A 16,085-nucleotide genomic window follows, 5' to 3' on the forward strand; every position below is an offset into this window, starting at 1 on the left:
AAATTAGGACATTTCCAGAGCATGTGACGCAAGTCCCCCTCACAGGTTTTACATCTCTGACAGTTTGGAGAGGAGTTGTGGTGTATTTTATGATTCATTATCATGATTCCATGATAAAAAGCTAATTAAGCCTATCAATACCACAAAAACTGTCTCTCTCTTTTTCTCAGTATGGCTGTGTTTACAAAATTGTGTCGTCTGGCAACGTTCGCACGCACCAGTACCTCTGTCTCTGGTAAACTAGACGGCGCTCAGCCAACACACAACTGGCTTTTTCTTCCAGTAGATGTCAAAAATTACACTGACTGGCCACTAAATCAGTCAAATTGAATTAAGAAAAAATGTATTGTTTCAACAACATACTTGCAGGAATGCAAAGTGTTCTCGCCAGATGACTGACAACTTGTTCGACTCATTATATCTAACCAGTGTCGAGTGGAATTAGCAAGCTAACTTAGCTAACTAGCATTAACCATGGGCCGCAGTGGGGGGCGGCTCACTCCATCCACTTCTTTGCCGAGACACAGCATGACAACCCCGGAGACAGACAATCTGTTTCGCCATCTCCCGGTGTCTGATGCTGCCAGAGTGGGGAGGGAAAGTTCAGCATGCGCAGACCCTTAACCCGCCCATACTCCGCCTAAGGTGTATAAATGCAGCAGTGGCAAGGTGGAGGCTGGGGATGTGGCCTTGACCAACTGCCACTTTGCTTGTTTAAAAACCATGATGTCTCTCTCTCGCTCATGGTTGGGCCAAATTCTCTGGGCAGGCAAAGCAGAGAAAGGGAATGTAACCTTTCCAGTAAAAGATTCCAGATTGGCCCATCTAAGCTTTCATTTTCATTTTCTCAATGGTAGAGCAGGATACCCAGGGCTCGGTTAACACCTATCACCATTTCAAGCCATTGGGGGAACATAGGCAGACTGGGGGAACTCATATTAATGTTAAAAAACCTCATAAAGTGACATTTTCATGCCATGGGACCTTTAAGAGAATAGCAGGGCTGTGTGTGCGTGGGGAGTGTGTGGCAGAGCGAGTGAGAGAGTGACTGTGACTAGACTTCGTATAGTTACTTAGTTATATTTCGAGAAGTGCACGTTTGACTACAGCGTAGGGTCCGGCGTTGGGTCTATGCATAAATCATGCTTTAGCCTGGTAAGTTACTGCAGAAACAATAACTTAGTACCATTCCTGTGTGCATTGGGTTTATAAATAGACTCCAGCATTGCAGCAGTCCCCTGGCCAGCTGGCTTATGCAACAGCACTGATCCGAGCTCCCCGTCCACCTCTTAGCCAGATGGTTAAAAACTGCAGCTACAGGACACTCAAACAAGTCAACAGCCTCCTTGCTCATTGATCAATCATCATGATCAAACAGTTTACAGAAATAATGTATGTCTTACCAATTTTAACTCTTCCTCGTTCAGGACCTTCCCCCATCACCAGGATGTTGGCTGGCTTCTGCAGGAGACAGATATATATTAAAGTGTGTATAATTCAATGCTCACTATCATTTACAAGTGTTAAACCTCTCGTAGGATGTTTGGGGTTTTAAGCCCCCAACATTTGGATTTAGCAATGGTAGGGTTAGAGTTCGGTGGAAGTTGACGTTGCAAGCTTAAAACACCATCGAGACTCTCATATAATAGCCGCATGTGACAGAACAATGTTGAGTATGTACGTGTTCAGTGGCCTGTAGTTGTGCCCTGTTGGTTATTGAACCAAACGACCACATGAGCATGTCAGTCTGCCATTCTGTGAAAGTGCACTGCAAACTCTAATGGACAGCAGTGTGTGACAGCATACACAGGAATGGGGTCATACCATAGACTGTAAAAATAATGTGGAAGTGCCTTCATATTGCATTTTGTATCATTTCCAGCAGGGAGCGACTTGTAATAAATGTTGGCTTGTTTATAAGTCAATGGGAAAATGAGCCTACTTCTCATACCTCAGTAAACATTTTGATGACTTTATGGCCTAAATCGCTAGTTTCAAGTCTTCTTCAATAAAGCATGATGTTCATTTTGTAAATTATGGTCCCATTTATTTTAAAATAGACGATAAAGAAGGAGATGCTTTAGGGACACGCCAGCCTGTCAATCATGACAGAGACTTTTCTCAACGTGTGTTTTCACTCCATCATAGTCAACTGGAACCACTTGGTCAACTAAAAATGTCTTGTTCAGCGCTCTGCCAACCAAGCAAGCTATCTACCGCTAGCGTTACCTTGCGTAAACTTTGCCAATTTTCTGTACTGTCGTAGATGCTGATGAATGGTTCCAGTACCCGTAGGTCCGTGTATACACAATGCTTATTCTCCACTGGAAAAAACCTTTTCAGAAGGGTTGAAACAACATTGTCTTGGCCGCGTCATCCTCCCCAGCTCCACTCTCTTGTCAAAAGAATCGTCACGTCCAGTAAAAAAAAAAAAGATTGTGATCCAAATTGCCAAAAACAAGGTTTCAAAACGTCAAACCACAAACCAATGGGTGATGTCACTGCTACATCCATCATTTTGTATGGGTCAGACACACCAAAGCACCTTGCCATGTGGTTCTGGGTAAGGAACAAAGTATGCTTAAGGAAGTAAAAGCTGAGACAGTAGTGTTTATCTAAACTTTTCTTTTGACAGTAGAACAAACACAAGTTGCAAACACAATATTGACACTGTAAAACCTATTTTACCCATTGCGAATTTATAAATCAACATTAGCATTATTTATGTCTACTTGACTAATATAAGTCCAACATTAGCTACGGTTGGCTTTCCACCAACTCCTGAAGGAAAAAGTGGCTCTTTATTGCTTAGATACTTTGGAATGTTTGACAGCTAGTCACAAACTTTAGAGGCTGACAAGGAATGAGTCTCAAAACACGGTTCTTTTTTGGAATCCAGTTCCAAATTTCTCAAAACCTGAAAATCAATAAGGTCCGAGCTTATCAGAACTGATATCGAGACTTGTGGATCATACAACGTTATGTCTAAATATAGATATGTGCGCTATCAAGAAAAAATGACTTACAAGCACAGTTTGTGCTGTTTTGTGTAAACGCTACCTTTCCCACCGCAAATCATTCAAAACACAGTGGGACTGGGTACTGAGAGCACCGCTCTCTGGGCCGCTTAATCAGCTCGATAAAACAAAGACAGTTGTCAAAGACAAAGTCATTTTTGTGCACCTATTCCCAAAACTCTTAAAATACCTAACATTTGGCAATTTTGGTGAGTTTTTGAGTATGGTAAGCCCCTCAGATAGGCGATTTATTAGCAGAAAGAAGGAAGAAATAATTCCTTCAGTTTCAATAGAGCCTTTGCCGCTGTTGGCTCTCGGGTTCTAATTAACAATCCCCATCCCTAGTGCTGAGGAGGTAGCATATATTGGGTTTATCAGAGCTTTCAGGCGAAAAACAGCTGCTGGTTGATGAGAGCAGATAAAGTGGGCCATGAAACAATGAGCTAAGTGTGACACCTTTTGTATTATGCATTATCATGCTCCATTGTCACAACCAGACGGGTTAGAAGTACTGTGTTGTTATTCACTGAATAGATATCAAAGGATGTATAATTTATTCTGAGGGAAATGTGCTTTTTTAACTTTACAGTTTCCTTCTCTTGCAATTCTCTGTTCTCTGTGTGAATGTGAACCCTTCTGGCTCGGCGGGCTCAGATCTGCCCGTTAAACAAGTCTTGTTGCTATAGGAACAACACTAATGATTAGGTGTATAATTCACGCCCACAACACGACACGCCGCAATCGGCAAACACAAAGACAAACATCTCTTAAAAGGCCAGAGGAGTTCAGGCTCACCAGCTCCTCTTTCAAACAGGCCAAACTGAATGAATTTAATACATATTCATATCGGCTGTTTAGCAGCTAATAACTGCTAAACAGCCGATATGAATATGTATTTAATTCATTCAGTTTGGCTGTTTAGCAGTTATTAGCTCTTGAATGTCCTGTAAAAGACATGAGTGTCAGTGCCTCTTCAAAATGTAAAATGAACACGCAACATAACATTTGAGGAAAAGAAGTTACTGAGAAACTACCGCTTAACACAGTGGGAAAAAGTAACATAAAGCTGTTATGGTGAAATACGTTCAGACAAATACAGTCTTAAAGATATTAACTTGTGTTATTGGAAGTAAGCACCAAATTGTGTTTCACAGTCCAAAATTTAAACTTCCTTTTGAATTCATCTGGTGAAATCAATCAGTTACAGTTGGTTAGTTTCAAAAATGGAGCAGGAGCCGAGGGAAAATAAACAGTCTCCATCCCTCTGAGGGCTGGTGAACTCAACCCTCAGGGACACGGCCCCCATTTTATAAAACCATCAAAATCTTTGTCTCAACAACTGGGCCCGTTTAGGCGCCACTTATACAACAGCAAGTTAATATACAGTGCCTTGAATGAGGTACACACCCATGCTAAAGTTGAGGAATAAAAAAAACATCTTTTGGAAATTGATCTTAATGCCTTAATTCACATTTTAAGCTCACCAATTGTCTTTGTGAATTAAATAATGTATTGTAAATAAATAATTGTTCTCCCTTAAAATACAGGGGGCATAAGTATACACCCCACTATGTTAAAATACAGGGGGCATAAGTATACACACCCCTATGTTAAAATACAGGGGGCATAAGTATACACACCCCTATGTTAAATTCCCGTAGAAGCAGGCAGATTTTTATTATTAAAGGCCAGTTATTTCATGGATCAGGATACTATGCATTCGGATAAAGTTCCCTTGGCCTTTGGAATTAAAATAACCCCATATTAAATCATCGCATATCTTTCACCGTACCTAGAGATAGGCATGGGGAACTTTCCATAAGATCATCTCTCAATGCAAATCAAACCAGCTATTAGGCTTACTGAAATAAAACCATGCAATCTCTAAGTATGGTGACGGGTATGTGCTGATGTGGGGGGGTTATTTTAATTCCAAAGGCCAAGGGAACTTTATCAGGATGCATAGTATCCTGATCCATGAAATAACTGGCCTTTAAAAATAAAAATCTGCCTTCCTCTATGAGAATTTAACACTGTGTACATCTTTCCAAAAGATGTTTTTTTTAATTCCTCTTTTTAATCAACTTTAGCACGTGTGTGTAAACTTATTCTAGCCAATGTAAGACAGGCTGTCCTGTAACCAAAAGGTCACAGCCAACATTAAAGCGCCCATATTATGTTCATTTTCAGGTTCATAATTGTATTTTGAGGTTGTACCAGAATATGTTTACATGGTTTCATTTTCAAAAAACACCATACTTTTGTTGTACTGCACATTGCTGCAGATCCTCTTTCACCCTGTTTGGCCAGGTCTCTGTTTTAGCTGCAGAGTGAGGCATCTAACTTCTATACTATCTTTGTTGGGAGTTTTTTGTTTGTTTATTTAATATAGGAACAGTGCATATTAATGGACATTTCTGTCAAAACGCCAGAGTTAGTCAAAAGGTTATTTTTCATCTGCATTCCCTAGACAAATGTTAAAAGTCACCCTAAAAAAAGTAAAATTACATATTTACATAACAACATAACAATTACAATATATTATTTATTGGGTACTATTAAAGTTAAATATAATAAAACTTAAGTTAAATATTCACTGGAAACATAGCTGACCAACAACCAGACAAGCATCAGACAAAGACATGACGACATGTACACACACAGGGCAAGAAGCCAGCAGGGGGCAGCAACAACAGGTTATTGGAAATGTTGACAGCTCTGATTGTCAATGAGCTATTTTTTCAAACTGAATCTTGAATGTACTCTATGTGTTTATTTTTCCGATGGTTAAGGGGGTGTGGTTCCATCTTTAGCAGCGTGAACAGAAAAAGCAGTTTGGCCAAATACACTTTTCCTGAATTGAATGACACAATCTCCCCGTGCTGCACGTCTGGTTCTGCTCTGATCGGATGTACGAATATTGCCAAACTGGTGGAGAGGAGGGGTCGATATCCCTGAATTATTTTATAGACGAGACATAGATTTGAAGATTAGACCATGTTTTCCTAGTTAAGTAACGGAATGTAGTAATGGACAATGATGAGAAATGTTTGGTTTCTTGTCCAGAATTTTAGCAGTTGGTTTGTAACGTGATTGCTAAAGGTTTCAGAGATGCAGCACCAGCTTGTGACCAGATGGGTCAAAAGTAATGGATATGGGAGAGGATCATAGAGTGCATGTACAATTTTGCTGCCTGTGTGGACATTTGATAACAAATGTAACTAAAATGACTGATATGGAAGTTGATTCTCTTACAGACCCTTTTCACATGTGATGTAAATGACTTTGAATCAATTAAAACCTCCAGATATTTGTATTTTGACATAATCTGCAGCCTTTCCCTGAAACTAAAACATCCGGCTCAACATTGAAGTTTCTATTGGACACATGCGCAGTAGCTAGGTAAGATCACATCAGCTAGATGACTCTTTCTAGAAAAAACCACCCTAAATCCCAGTGTTTTTTCATTATATGGGCACTTTAACAACCACTTTACTGTCACAATCTAATGCCTGACTTTCTTAATCTCGTCCAAAAGATCACACTGACATGTTGTGCTGGGGCAAAGCATCTGCAGTTATTTTCTGAGGCACTGCTTTGTTCATTAGGTACATGAACACATAAAGACAAAATATGTTTAAAAGCATTTCAAATGTTCAGTTTATTATTTAATCATTATGTTTTTCACCAACTGCTTGTCTCCGTTGGTTTAGTCACTGTTTATCCCTCAGTTGTTACTGCTCTTTTTCTTCAGCTCTATTTTAAGTTTCCCTTGCTATGACTCCTTTTTTTTTAAAGATTATTATTTAATTTTTGGGGGGGGGGGGGGGGGGGGGGGGGGGGGGGGGGGGCTTTTCCGTCTTTAATGGACAGGACAGCTAGGTGAGGAAGAGGGAGAGATAGGGGGGAAGACATAGGATAGCGTCACAGGTCGGACTCAAACCTCGGACCTCTGCACCGAGGCATAAACCACTCTGTAAAGCTGCGCCGCTCCACCAACTGAGCCAAACGGCCACCTATGACTCCTTTTTAATGCCCACACTTCATGCACATACAAAAATAGGTAAGCAGTAGTTTAAAAAAAGTTTATGCAAGTATAGTTTGGTTCAAAATGAAGCCCCTTTCACACACTGCAACCCCTTACCTAGACATTACCCAGAGGAGCGGTACAGAATGTGAGAACGTAAATGTCCCAATCAGTTGGGCCGGACATTAAACAGTCTTACCAGCTCCCTATTACAGGCTCTGTGAAAGGCCTGATTGAGCCCATGTGTGAATAGAGCAGCTCATTGTCCGTAGAATTCCCAGGAAGAATATGGCATCCAAGTGTGAAGAAGAAGGGTCTTAATGCAAAGATGCCAAATAAAATGTCTGAACTGCCGAATCAACGAGATTCTGGAACTTCTGTCGGTAATGGCAGGGGCCAAAATAGTCATACAAACTAAAAGAACGACAAGAGACTGTGTTTTATGCCCATCTGAGATTTCATTTTCTCAAGGGCAGAGCAGCATATCCAGGACTCGGTTTACACCTTTTGCAATTTCTACACATATTAATGTCAAAAAAACTCATAAAGTGAAATTTTCATGCCATGGGAACTTCAAAATAATAATTGTTGGCATGATTGTATGAATCGTTAACGTTAAACATACATGTAGAACATTGAATCCTTGTTACCTGTATCTGTGGATGGTTACTTTAGTGATTATTTAATTAAAGGCCAGTAAAGGCCATGAAGCTTGAGGTGAAGGTTGGTAGACATGATTAGGACGGCAATTCATGGTTGATTAATCGGTCCATTATTTTATGAAAATAATCGATTAGTTGTTTGGTAAAATAAAATGTCAGACAATGGTTAAAAAAGTGTCCTAATCGATTAATCGCTGCGGCTCTAAACAGGATTCTCATGGGATGATGTTACACAGTGATTCTACTTGGTATAATTTTGTAATAATAATAATAATAATAATGCATGGACTAAAGAGTATAATACTCATTCTGTATTACTATGTCACTTCATAGCTAAAGGTTGAAATTTTTAACTACATTCTACATACATACAACATCCTAAATGGACTGGAGCATCCTCAAACAGCAGAAAGGTTAACACGAGTAATTGTTTACAGTATCGCCACGAGTCCCTCCTGATCACAGCAACAGCAGCTTCTGTCCTGTGTTACTGCAGTGTGTAAGCACTGTACATATACAGTAAAGTACACATAGGTTAGTCTGTATTTACTACAACAACTGACCACCTTCAGTAATGCCCCCCCTTGACAGAGATTATTGGTACAGTCCACTGAGATGTTTTTTGCTTTGTCCTGCAGAGCTGCTAAGTCAGCATCTTGAGTCAGCTAGCCGCCATGCGGGGTGGTGGGCTTGGCACCAGCTAGAGGTTGTTACATAAGCCTTGCCCCCCGCACGGCTTATGTAACAGTAAGGGGGGTGGGGGAGGCACACCAAGCACCTCTGGTATGAGGGCGGGCAGTGGTGGGGGGGTGGGACAGGGAGAAACGAGTGGAGGAGTGACAGTCGGTGGGGGATGGGAGCTGTGTAGTGGTGCAATTCAAAGCACATGCTTAATACCTGTGGTGCAGAGGCGCAGAGGATATGCTACACACCAGCACAACACACACAGTTATGTAACAGCAGAAGTACTGGAGCCATGAAAGATGTGCTAGCAGGGACACCGCCCCTCCCAGCTAAACAGAGAGCAGCACCAGACCTGAAGACTGGAAGAAATAAAAAGGTGATCTAAAGACTAAAATAAACATGTGAAGCCTTTTGGAGTGTTTTAAGATTTGAAAACATCGAGAAAACATCATCTTGTTTTGATGAGTACGTTTTAATAACAAGACGATGAGCTGGCACTGAAGTAAAGTATAAAAGTATCGGCATCAAAATAAACTTAAAATAGTCATAATGCAGAATAATACATGTTATATCCTTGTATTATAATTAGTAATACATTATGTGGTCATTGCTCTAATGTTACAGCTGGTGAAGGTGGATGTATTTATAGATATATGTTTATATACTGCTTGTGTATGTATATACTGTATTTATGTTACTGCTGTGTAGCTTGTGAAATTCCCCTGGGGACCAAAAAGCATTATTGATGTAATATCACAATTACTTTATTCATATTGTGTATTGTTGATCTGAATCTGCAAAGTGAATCAAGCTGTCAGATAAATGTAGTGCAGTAAAAAGTATATTTCCCAGTATTATTAGTGTAAAATAGCAGAAAAAAGTATATAACAGCATTAAACAGCATTATTATATAAATGGCCATTGTCATAGAAAGCGAATGTTTTAAAGTTATGGATAACATATCTGCCTCGACGTCTTGATCTGCACTAACAACGCAACTCATGGTCTTTCATTTGAACTATGAAAGCAATAAGAGCCCTGGGGGGGCATTTTCCATAAAACAACAACATGCTTATTATGAACAGCATTCCTATCCATCATTTAGACGCACAGACAGAACTGACAAAGAGTCGGGCATCTGCACAAAGATGATAATCTGACCAACAACAAGAACCAAACGGACCAGTTGTAGAAGGAACACTTAATGGAGCTCTTTGGCCACAATGGCAGGAAGCCTTGGCAATGAGACAGCAAAAAAATCCAAAAAATAAAAAGGCACTAACTGCAATACATCAGTGCAGAGTCAGATTAAGTCTGACAATGGAGATTTCCGTCAGGCTGCAATGAAAATAGTTATAAAGAGCCGGAAGAGTTGGTGCACAGATAAGACTGGTGTGACCTTCTGGGAGCAAAACAAGCACACAGGTCCTGTGGGAGTTTCTGTTGTTGTGAAGAAGAGGAGGTATCCCACTCTTAATACTCTGTTCGTGTACTTCTTCATCATTAAAGCGTGTGCTTTTTACATCCATTGAAGAACACCTTTTGAACAAATTAGAGCCTACAAAATAAAGGTTCGTCCTTCCCATTCAGTATTTGTGCAAAGTATACAATGTAATATCTACACACACTGAAACATAGCAGCATTACATTGCATATTATCTCAAATGGCATCTAAGTTTTGGTGAAGGCCTTTATCACAGCACACATTTTGGGTGTGTGTTTTTCCACTGTATAGATAGACGACTAATCTAATGGTAATTTAGCTAGCTAGCTAGCACACCCCTGTCTTCTGCCTCAGTCTCCCAACGCTGCGAGGCTTCAGTTGGGATGAGAGCTGACAACGTCCACAGTCAGCCCCCAGCCAGCTAGCAGCCATCCTATCATATTCCATTCTATTCTATTCTATCCTATCCCGGTCAGCCCTTAACTCTGGTGCTAAGGATGCTAACTGAAGTTTACTGAACTGTTGGGAAACAGACCCGGGCACCCGAGTCAGAACAGCAGCCATTCCTAACATTGCACCTCAGTTAGCGTAACCGGTAAACTTTATTTTCCATATCGTTACAGCCTTAGTAACCAGCCAATCAGATTATGAGTGCAACTGAATACATTCAAGCATCCATGTCTCTCTAAATAATCTTTATTTGGGTGGATTGCAGATATATTCCCTCCTGTCCCGTGTCTGCAGCTTTCCTCTTAGGCTCTTTTTTGTTTTCTTAGAGGTCCCTTGACATGGTGCTCTTTGGCCTTAGTGGTCCCCTAATATGGCGGTTTTCCACTGCGTGGTATCTACTCGACTCGCCTCGGGTCTATTCGCTTTTTTTGGTTTTCCATTACGAAAAAAGTCCCTGGGACCTGCTACCAGGTACTTTTTTTAGTACTACCTCAGTCGAGGTTCCAAGCGAGCCGAGGCGAGCCCAAAAGGTGACGTGGAAACCTGCAGACTACTGGTTGGTCGTAATTTAGTGGCAACATGGACACAGTTTTCCTGTGAACACGTTTGATTTCATCCCAACAGAGCTTTTAAGACACACAATAAGAAGCCCTGTTTTCTGACTCTCGGCTTCCCCCAAAGCGCTGTGGGAAAACCAAGGTGGAGACAATCTCACAGGAATCAGCAGTGTGTTGCAGCTAGGTTAAAGGGGAGACAAGATTCAGGCAACATTCACAGTTCAGGACGTTCTGCTCTTCGGGCGTTACAATCCAACTGATAATAACACGCCTCTGCCAGACATAACAGCACCTGCAGGGAAACAACACAGCTCTGCTCTTTGGCGTGGCTCAGTGTGAGAGACGGAACTCTTCTTCAGATTACAGCAAGTGTTATCGTAAGAGATATGCCCAGAATGAACTTCAGTACAGGGCCGCACGATAAAAGGAAAATATTGTATACCGATCCGATTCACAATCAGGATGAATGGGATTTACCCCTTGCTGGTCTACCTATTCCTGCCTCTGCTGAATTATTTTTATCCCTGATGGGGACAAGAAGTACCCCCCCATTCAAAGTGAACAATGCTACTTTACCAATAGACCATTGTAAATACTTTACAGTAAGTAAAGCACTGTAATGTGAACACATGAGATATAATGATGAAATCTGAGCAGCTGTTGCTGGTTGTATTTAGCTGCTACAGAGGTCCAGGACAAGGCTGCCACTGGTAGTTGTTTAGCCGCCAATGCGAGGGTGACAGTTAAGTTTAGGCAACAAAACGACTAGTTGAGTTTAGGAAAAAGATCGTGGTTTGGACTAAGATTTAACTCCAGTACTGTACTTAAGTACAAATGTTGAGGTGCTTGTACTTTACTTGAGTCTTTTCTACATATAAAATCTAATGTTTGATTATGAATTAAACTACATAACACTATATCTGCCTACAAGTCCATCTGAAAATAATAAGCAGATTAAACAAAGAACTGTTTTGATCGTTTCCATTTTCTAAAATGTGAGGATTTTTCTGCATTGAGTACTTTTCCTTTAATACTTTAAGTACATTTTCCCGATGATACATACTTTTACTTAAGTAATGTTTTCAATGCAGGAATTTTACTTGTAACAGAGTAGTTATAAGCCTGGTTCAGACCGACAATTAGATTTTAAACCGATTATCAATGCATCTCAATAGAAACAATGCTTTTTATGTATGGCAGCCGTGACACGGAAATGGATGCCAATAAGATTCTGAATGGAAAGTTTCCTTTTTAAAAGTTGCCAAATGGTTCCATTGACAAGACCAAAGTGATCTGTGTGTTTGGTCGTTATCATCGCAGCACGTCCGGTCTGAAACACCACCTGATGGCCCTGCACACAGCTGATGCTGATTCAGATATATAGTTACTACTTTGTCAATGTTAAATGATTGTTTTGTAAGCCATCTATAAACAATATTTAGATGTTATTACAAAATTGCAACTAAATACTTATAATTGTTAGTTAATGATTAACAAAGCACAGAGTCACATTTATTTGACCTCATTTAATCTTTTATACTGATATGTGCCCCTAAAGGTTTACAAATCAATGGTAATCCTTCATAATACCTCATTAAAAATATAAAATGGTTTGCTGTTCTCAAGAATAAACTGTTAAAATAACAAAGATTGAATAGAATATAACAGTAACTGAAGTTTAATTAATTAATCAATTTAGCATTTGTTACTGATGGTTATTATAAAGTGTTAAAGACTTTCTAAAAGGGAGCTTTTTGAATTGAGATCCAGGTCTTTGTTTTTTGAGAGTTTTTGCAGTTTTAATTTAAATTAAATTTACAGCAATGCAGAATTTTCAACCGGTTAAAACATTACAATGCCACAGAATTGAATTAATTCCATTACTTTTTTTCAGGTTTCCTTTGTGTGGCCTGGTTGTTTTTATTTATTGTCTCTCCCCATTTGCCTACACAAGTGTGATGAGGTCAAACAAGGCTGCAATAGGAAAACCTCTGTATCTCCTGGGTAGTAGAGTTTCTGTGACGTGAACAATGACGCTTTTGGAAACCGCTGCGGATTGTGTGTGTGTCTGTAAAGGCAAACTGGGGCAGTGAAGCTAATATAGCAGCTCACCAGATCCCTGTGGAGTACCCAGTTGGCATGGAGGTAATGGATCCCATCCAGAATCTGATACAGGAGAGACTTCACCATCCCTCGGGGCAGCTGCATGGGCTTCTTGTTGGCCTTGGAGGCGCGGTGGAACTTGATGATGTGCTACGAAGCAGAGAAAGGCTTCACCTCAGCTGTGCTCACCGTGTAGCTACAACAGTCAACAAGAAAACAGCTTCCCCACATCCTGGTGTACAGCCTGGTAAATAGAGAGGAAAAATTCCTCTCTTTCCAGTGGGTCTCATTCAATTAAATTAAATTTAAATGTATTGATATTATCAAATCATCAAGTTACAGTATCTCAAGACGCTTTACAGATAGAGTAGGTCTAGACCACACTCTATAATTTACAAAGACCCAACAATTCTAATAATTCCCCCAATAGAAAGCATTTAGTGCAACAGTGGTGAGGAAACACTCCTTTTAGGGAGAAACCTCAGACAGACACATGCTCTTAGTGAGTAGCATCTGGCGCTGCCGGTTGGGGGTGTGATGAACATTGGCAATAATAGTCCCAATAAAGATAATGGAACTACTGTGAGACTAGAAATAATAGTTGTAGTAGTTCATGGCGTAGCAGGGCACTGCAGGCCATTGCAGGGTGTAGGAGGGCGTAGCTGGGCACTGCCGGACGTAGCTCATGGGACTTTATTTTGTAAAATGTTTGAAAGGTAGTGAATGGGGAAAAGACAAATTATGTTTTTCATATATCAATTGAGCCATGGATTACACTTGATGTCCATCAATTTTAAAGATAATTTTGCAACTGAAGAAAGTCTCAGTTTGTCGCAGGTTTGTCAGAAACCTCTCAGTGGACTACATCTCTCGTCTCGCATGATATACTTCTCCAGCTTGCTCGGCTTGCTTGATAGCTAGCTAGCTTAGCTCTGTTCCACAACACATGTTTTCTATATAGACGACCTTCCACTTCCAAGATTGTTCAGATGCCGCCAGATTTCTGAGGACTATGGTTAAGTGCTCCTTAGATCTCTGCAGGGTAAATCCAGACAGTTAGCTAGACTATCTGTCCAATCAGAGTTTTGTTTCGTACAACAACTAAAGCCACTTGTGAACGTGCACACGTTTCACAAAACCAAGTTCCAAGAGACACTGTGGCTCTGTTTGGAGCTTAGCGCCACCCATGATGATTGTGATTGGTTTAAAGAAATGCCAATAAACCAGATCAGGTTTTTCTTCCATCCCGGTATGTTTGGTGGACTAACCAGACCTTCCCTGCAGCGATGTGGAGGAAGGTCTAACAATGCGAGACTACAACACATGTAATGTTATTTGACCTGATGTGTACAAATCACACGGACACCATGGCTTCAGAAAATCGTCACCTATACGACTTTTAGAGCCTTTTATTATATATTTTCATGCTTCAACAGCTTTGTGACAAACTGAGGCTTTCTTGGCTTTCAGAATTATCTTTTAAACTGATGAACATCATATGATAGCCATCTTTTCAATGCTCAATTCATAAGGGATTCTATATATATATTTCTTTCTGAGCAGCTCAACTGGAGCAGTTGGGGTTAAGGGCCTTGCTCAAGGGCACTTCAGTGGTGGTATTGAAGTGGTGACAAGCAAACCAACGAATTCCCGGTAACAAGTTCTCTTCTCTAACCTCTAGGCCACCACTGCCTACAATAATAATAATAGTAATATTTGTCACTCCCTATTTACTAAAGTACATATTTAGTTCCAAACTAAGGTCCCATGGTGGTCCACCGTTAAGGGAGGGACTTCACCTCTATGTTGGGAAAACTATAACTCTGTGATTTATGAATATTGTCTTTTTATTGTGTAACCTAATTGGCAACTTGCGGTACAGAAAAGGTTTCCCGAGTTTACAGAAATCAATACCAGCAGACATTTACCAGACCACTCTGGCAGGTGGCCATTTTTACAAGAGAATAGAGTTTCCAAGTCCTGGCTGGAGCGTCAGGTACTCTCAACAGATTATTAGCAGAAGAAATGGATCCAGGCTAGTGCTGTCCATAAAGAAACTATTTAAAAAAGAAAAGTTCTGGAAGTAGGCAACACAATATATTTTTTATCAAGGATATTCAGTAATATGGAAATGTTGATGGTTCTAATCTTGCTTACTGCTCAAACATTACTTAGACCAACTTTATCGTCATTCAACTGCACATTCACAATATACAGTTGATCATGATTTTGTTGCAAGGCTCCAAACAAAGAAAAGAAACAGAAAACAAGTAAAAAGAGAAATTGTGTAAATAAACTGTAAGTACAGTATGTGCAATATAAAGTGTGTGCAATATAAAATCCTAAAATATTATAAGACGATTATGACTAGTGCAAATATCAGTAGCAGCAGGATGTATTGGATTGAAAACTGTGAAATTAACCATATAAATTTAAATTATACAAATATACAAAAATATATAAGTTTATACAAATGTGTTTAAGTGTGTCACACCTGTCTCTCTGGTTGAGTCATTTAGGTCAATCACCTAAAGGTACAGCAGATTTGGTCTAGGTAAACCCAATGCACACATCACAGAGAATAAACATAAATAAAAGGTAAAGATGTGTTTGAGAAGTGGGATTTCATTTCCATAAGTAATCACACATCCTCTACTGCCAAATAATGATTTTGAACATCAGAAAGCCATTTCTGTGCAAGCGCCATTGACTGTGATGCCGGTTACAGTGACAGAGAAACACGTCATCAGCATCAGAATACAACATGTACACACTGTGATGCTGTGTGAAACTCACCCAAAGGTCATGTTCGGCGTAGTCGAAAAGGAGCCAAACCTTTCTGTCACTGTGGGACAGGAACACTTTCTGCAGTGCGATCACGTTCGGGTGTTTCAGTTCTCGTAGCAGCTGGAAGACATGTGAATCATTTTCAAAACAAGATAAGATATGTGACAACATTTGAATTAAATGTCAGCTTTGTGTGTAAGCATACTGCAAACATGTTCTCTTGGAATTAGTCCTCATGTGATATTGATGTGACAACAACCCTGACTGGCAAGAGCACAAAGTGAACCAATGAGTGTTCTTTTAACCGTTGGACAATAGCCAGAGACCATTGGTAGAAATGGGCGGGGGGGGGGG

At 40.2% G+C, this 16,085-nt stretch overlaps 1 protein-coding gene across 4 annotated transcripts in view; it reads right to left on the minus strand.

The window, feature by feature from the left end:
* Nucleotides 1-16,085, minus strand: part of cdk19 (cyclin-dependent kinase 19) — a 51,400-nt gene that overhangs the window by 10,684 nt on the left and 24,631 nt on the right. For 3 of the 4 annotated variants that reach the window (XM_034900993.1, XM_034900992.1, XM_034900990.1), the window contains exons 3-5: nucleotides 15,741-15,851; nucleotides 12,954-13,094; nucleotides 1,404-1,461 (exon numbers count right to left, since the gene is read on the minus strand). In XM_034900993.1, the coding sequence (XP_034756884.1) occupies nucleotides 1,404-1,461; nucleotides 12,954-13,094; nucleotides 15,741-15,851 (310 nt within the window). The remainder of the gene's footprint in view (nucleotides 1-1,403; nucleotides 1,462-12,953; nucleotides 13,095-15,740; nucleotides 15,852-16,085) is intronic. The other variant, XM_034900991.1, reaches the window with a different exon arrangement.

The sequence above is a fragment of the Etheostoma cragini genome, chromosome 18 (genome assembly GCF_013103735.1).
Source record: "Etheostoma cragini isolate CJK2018 chromosome 18, CSU_Ecrag_1.0, whole genome shotgun sequence".
Taxonomy (NCBI): domain Eukaryota; kingdom Metazoa; phylum Chordata; class Actinopteri; order Perciformes; family Percidae; genus Etheostoma; species Etheostoma cragini.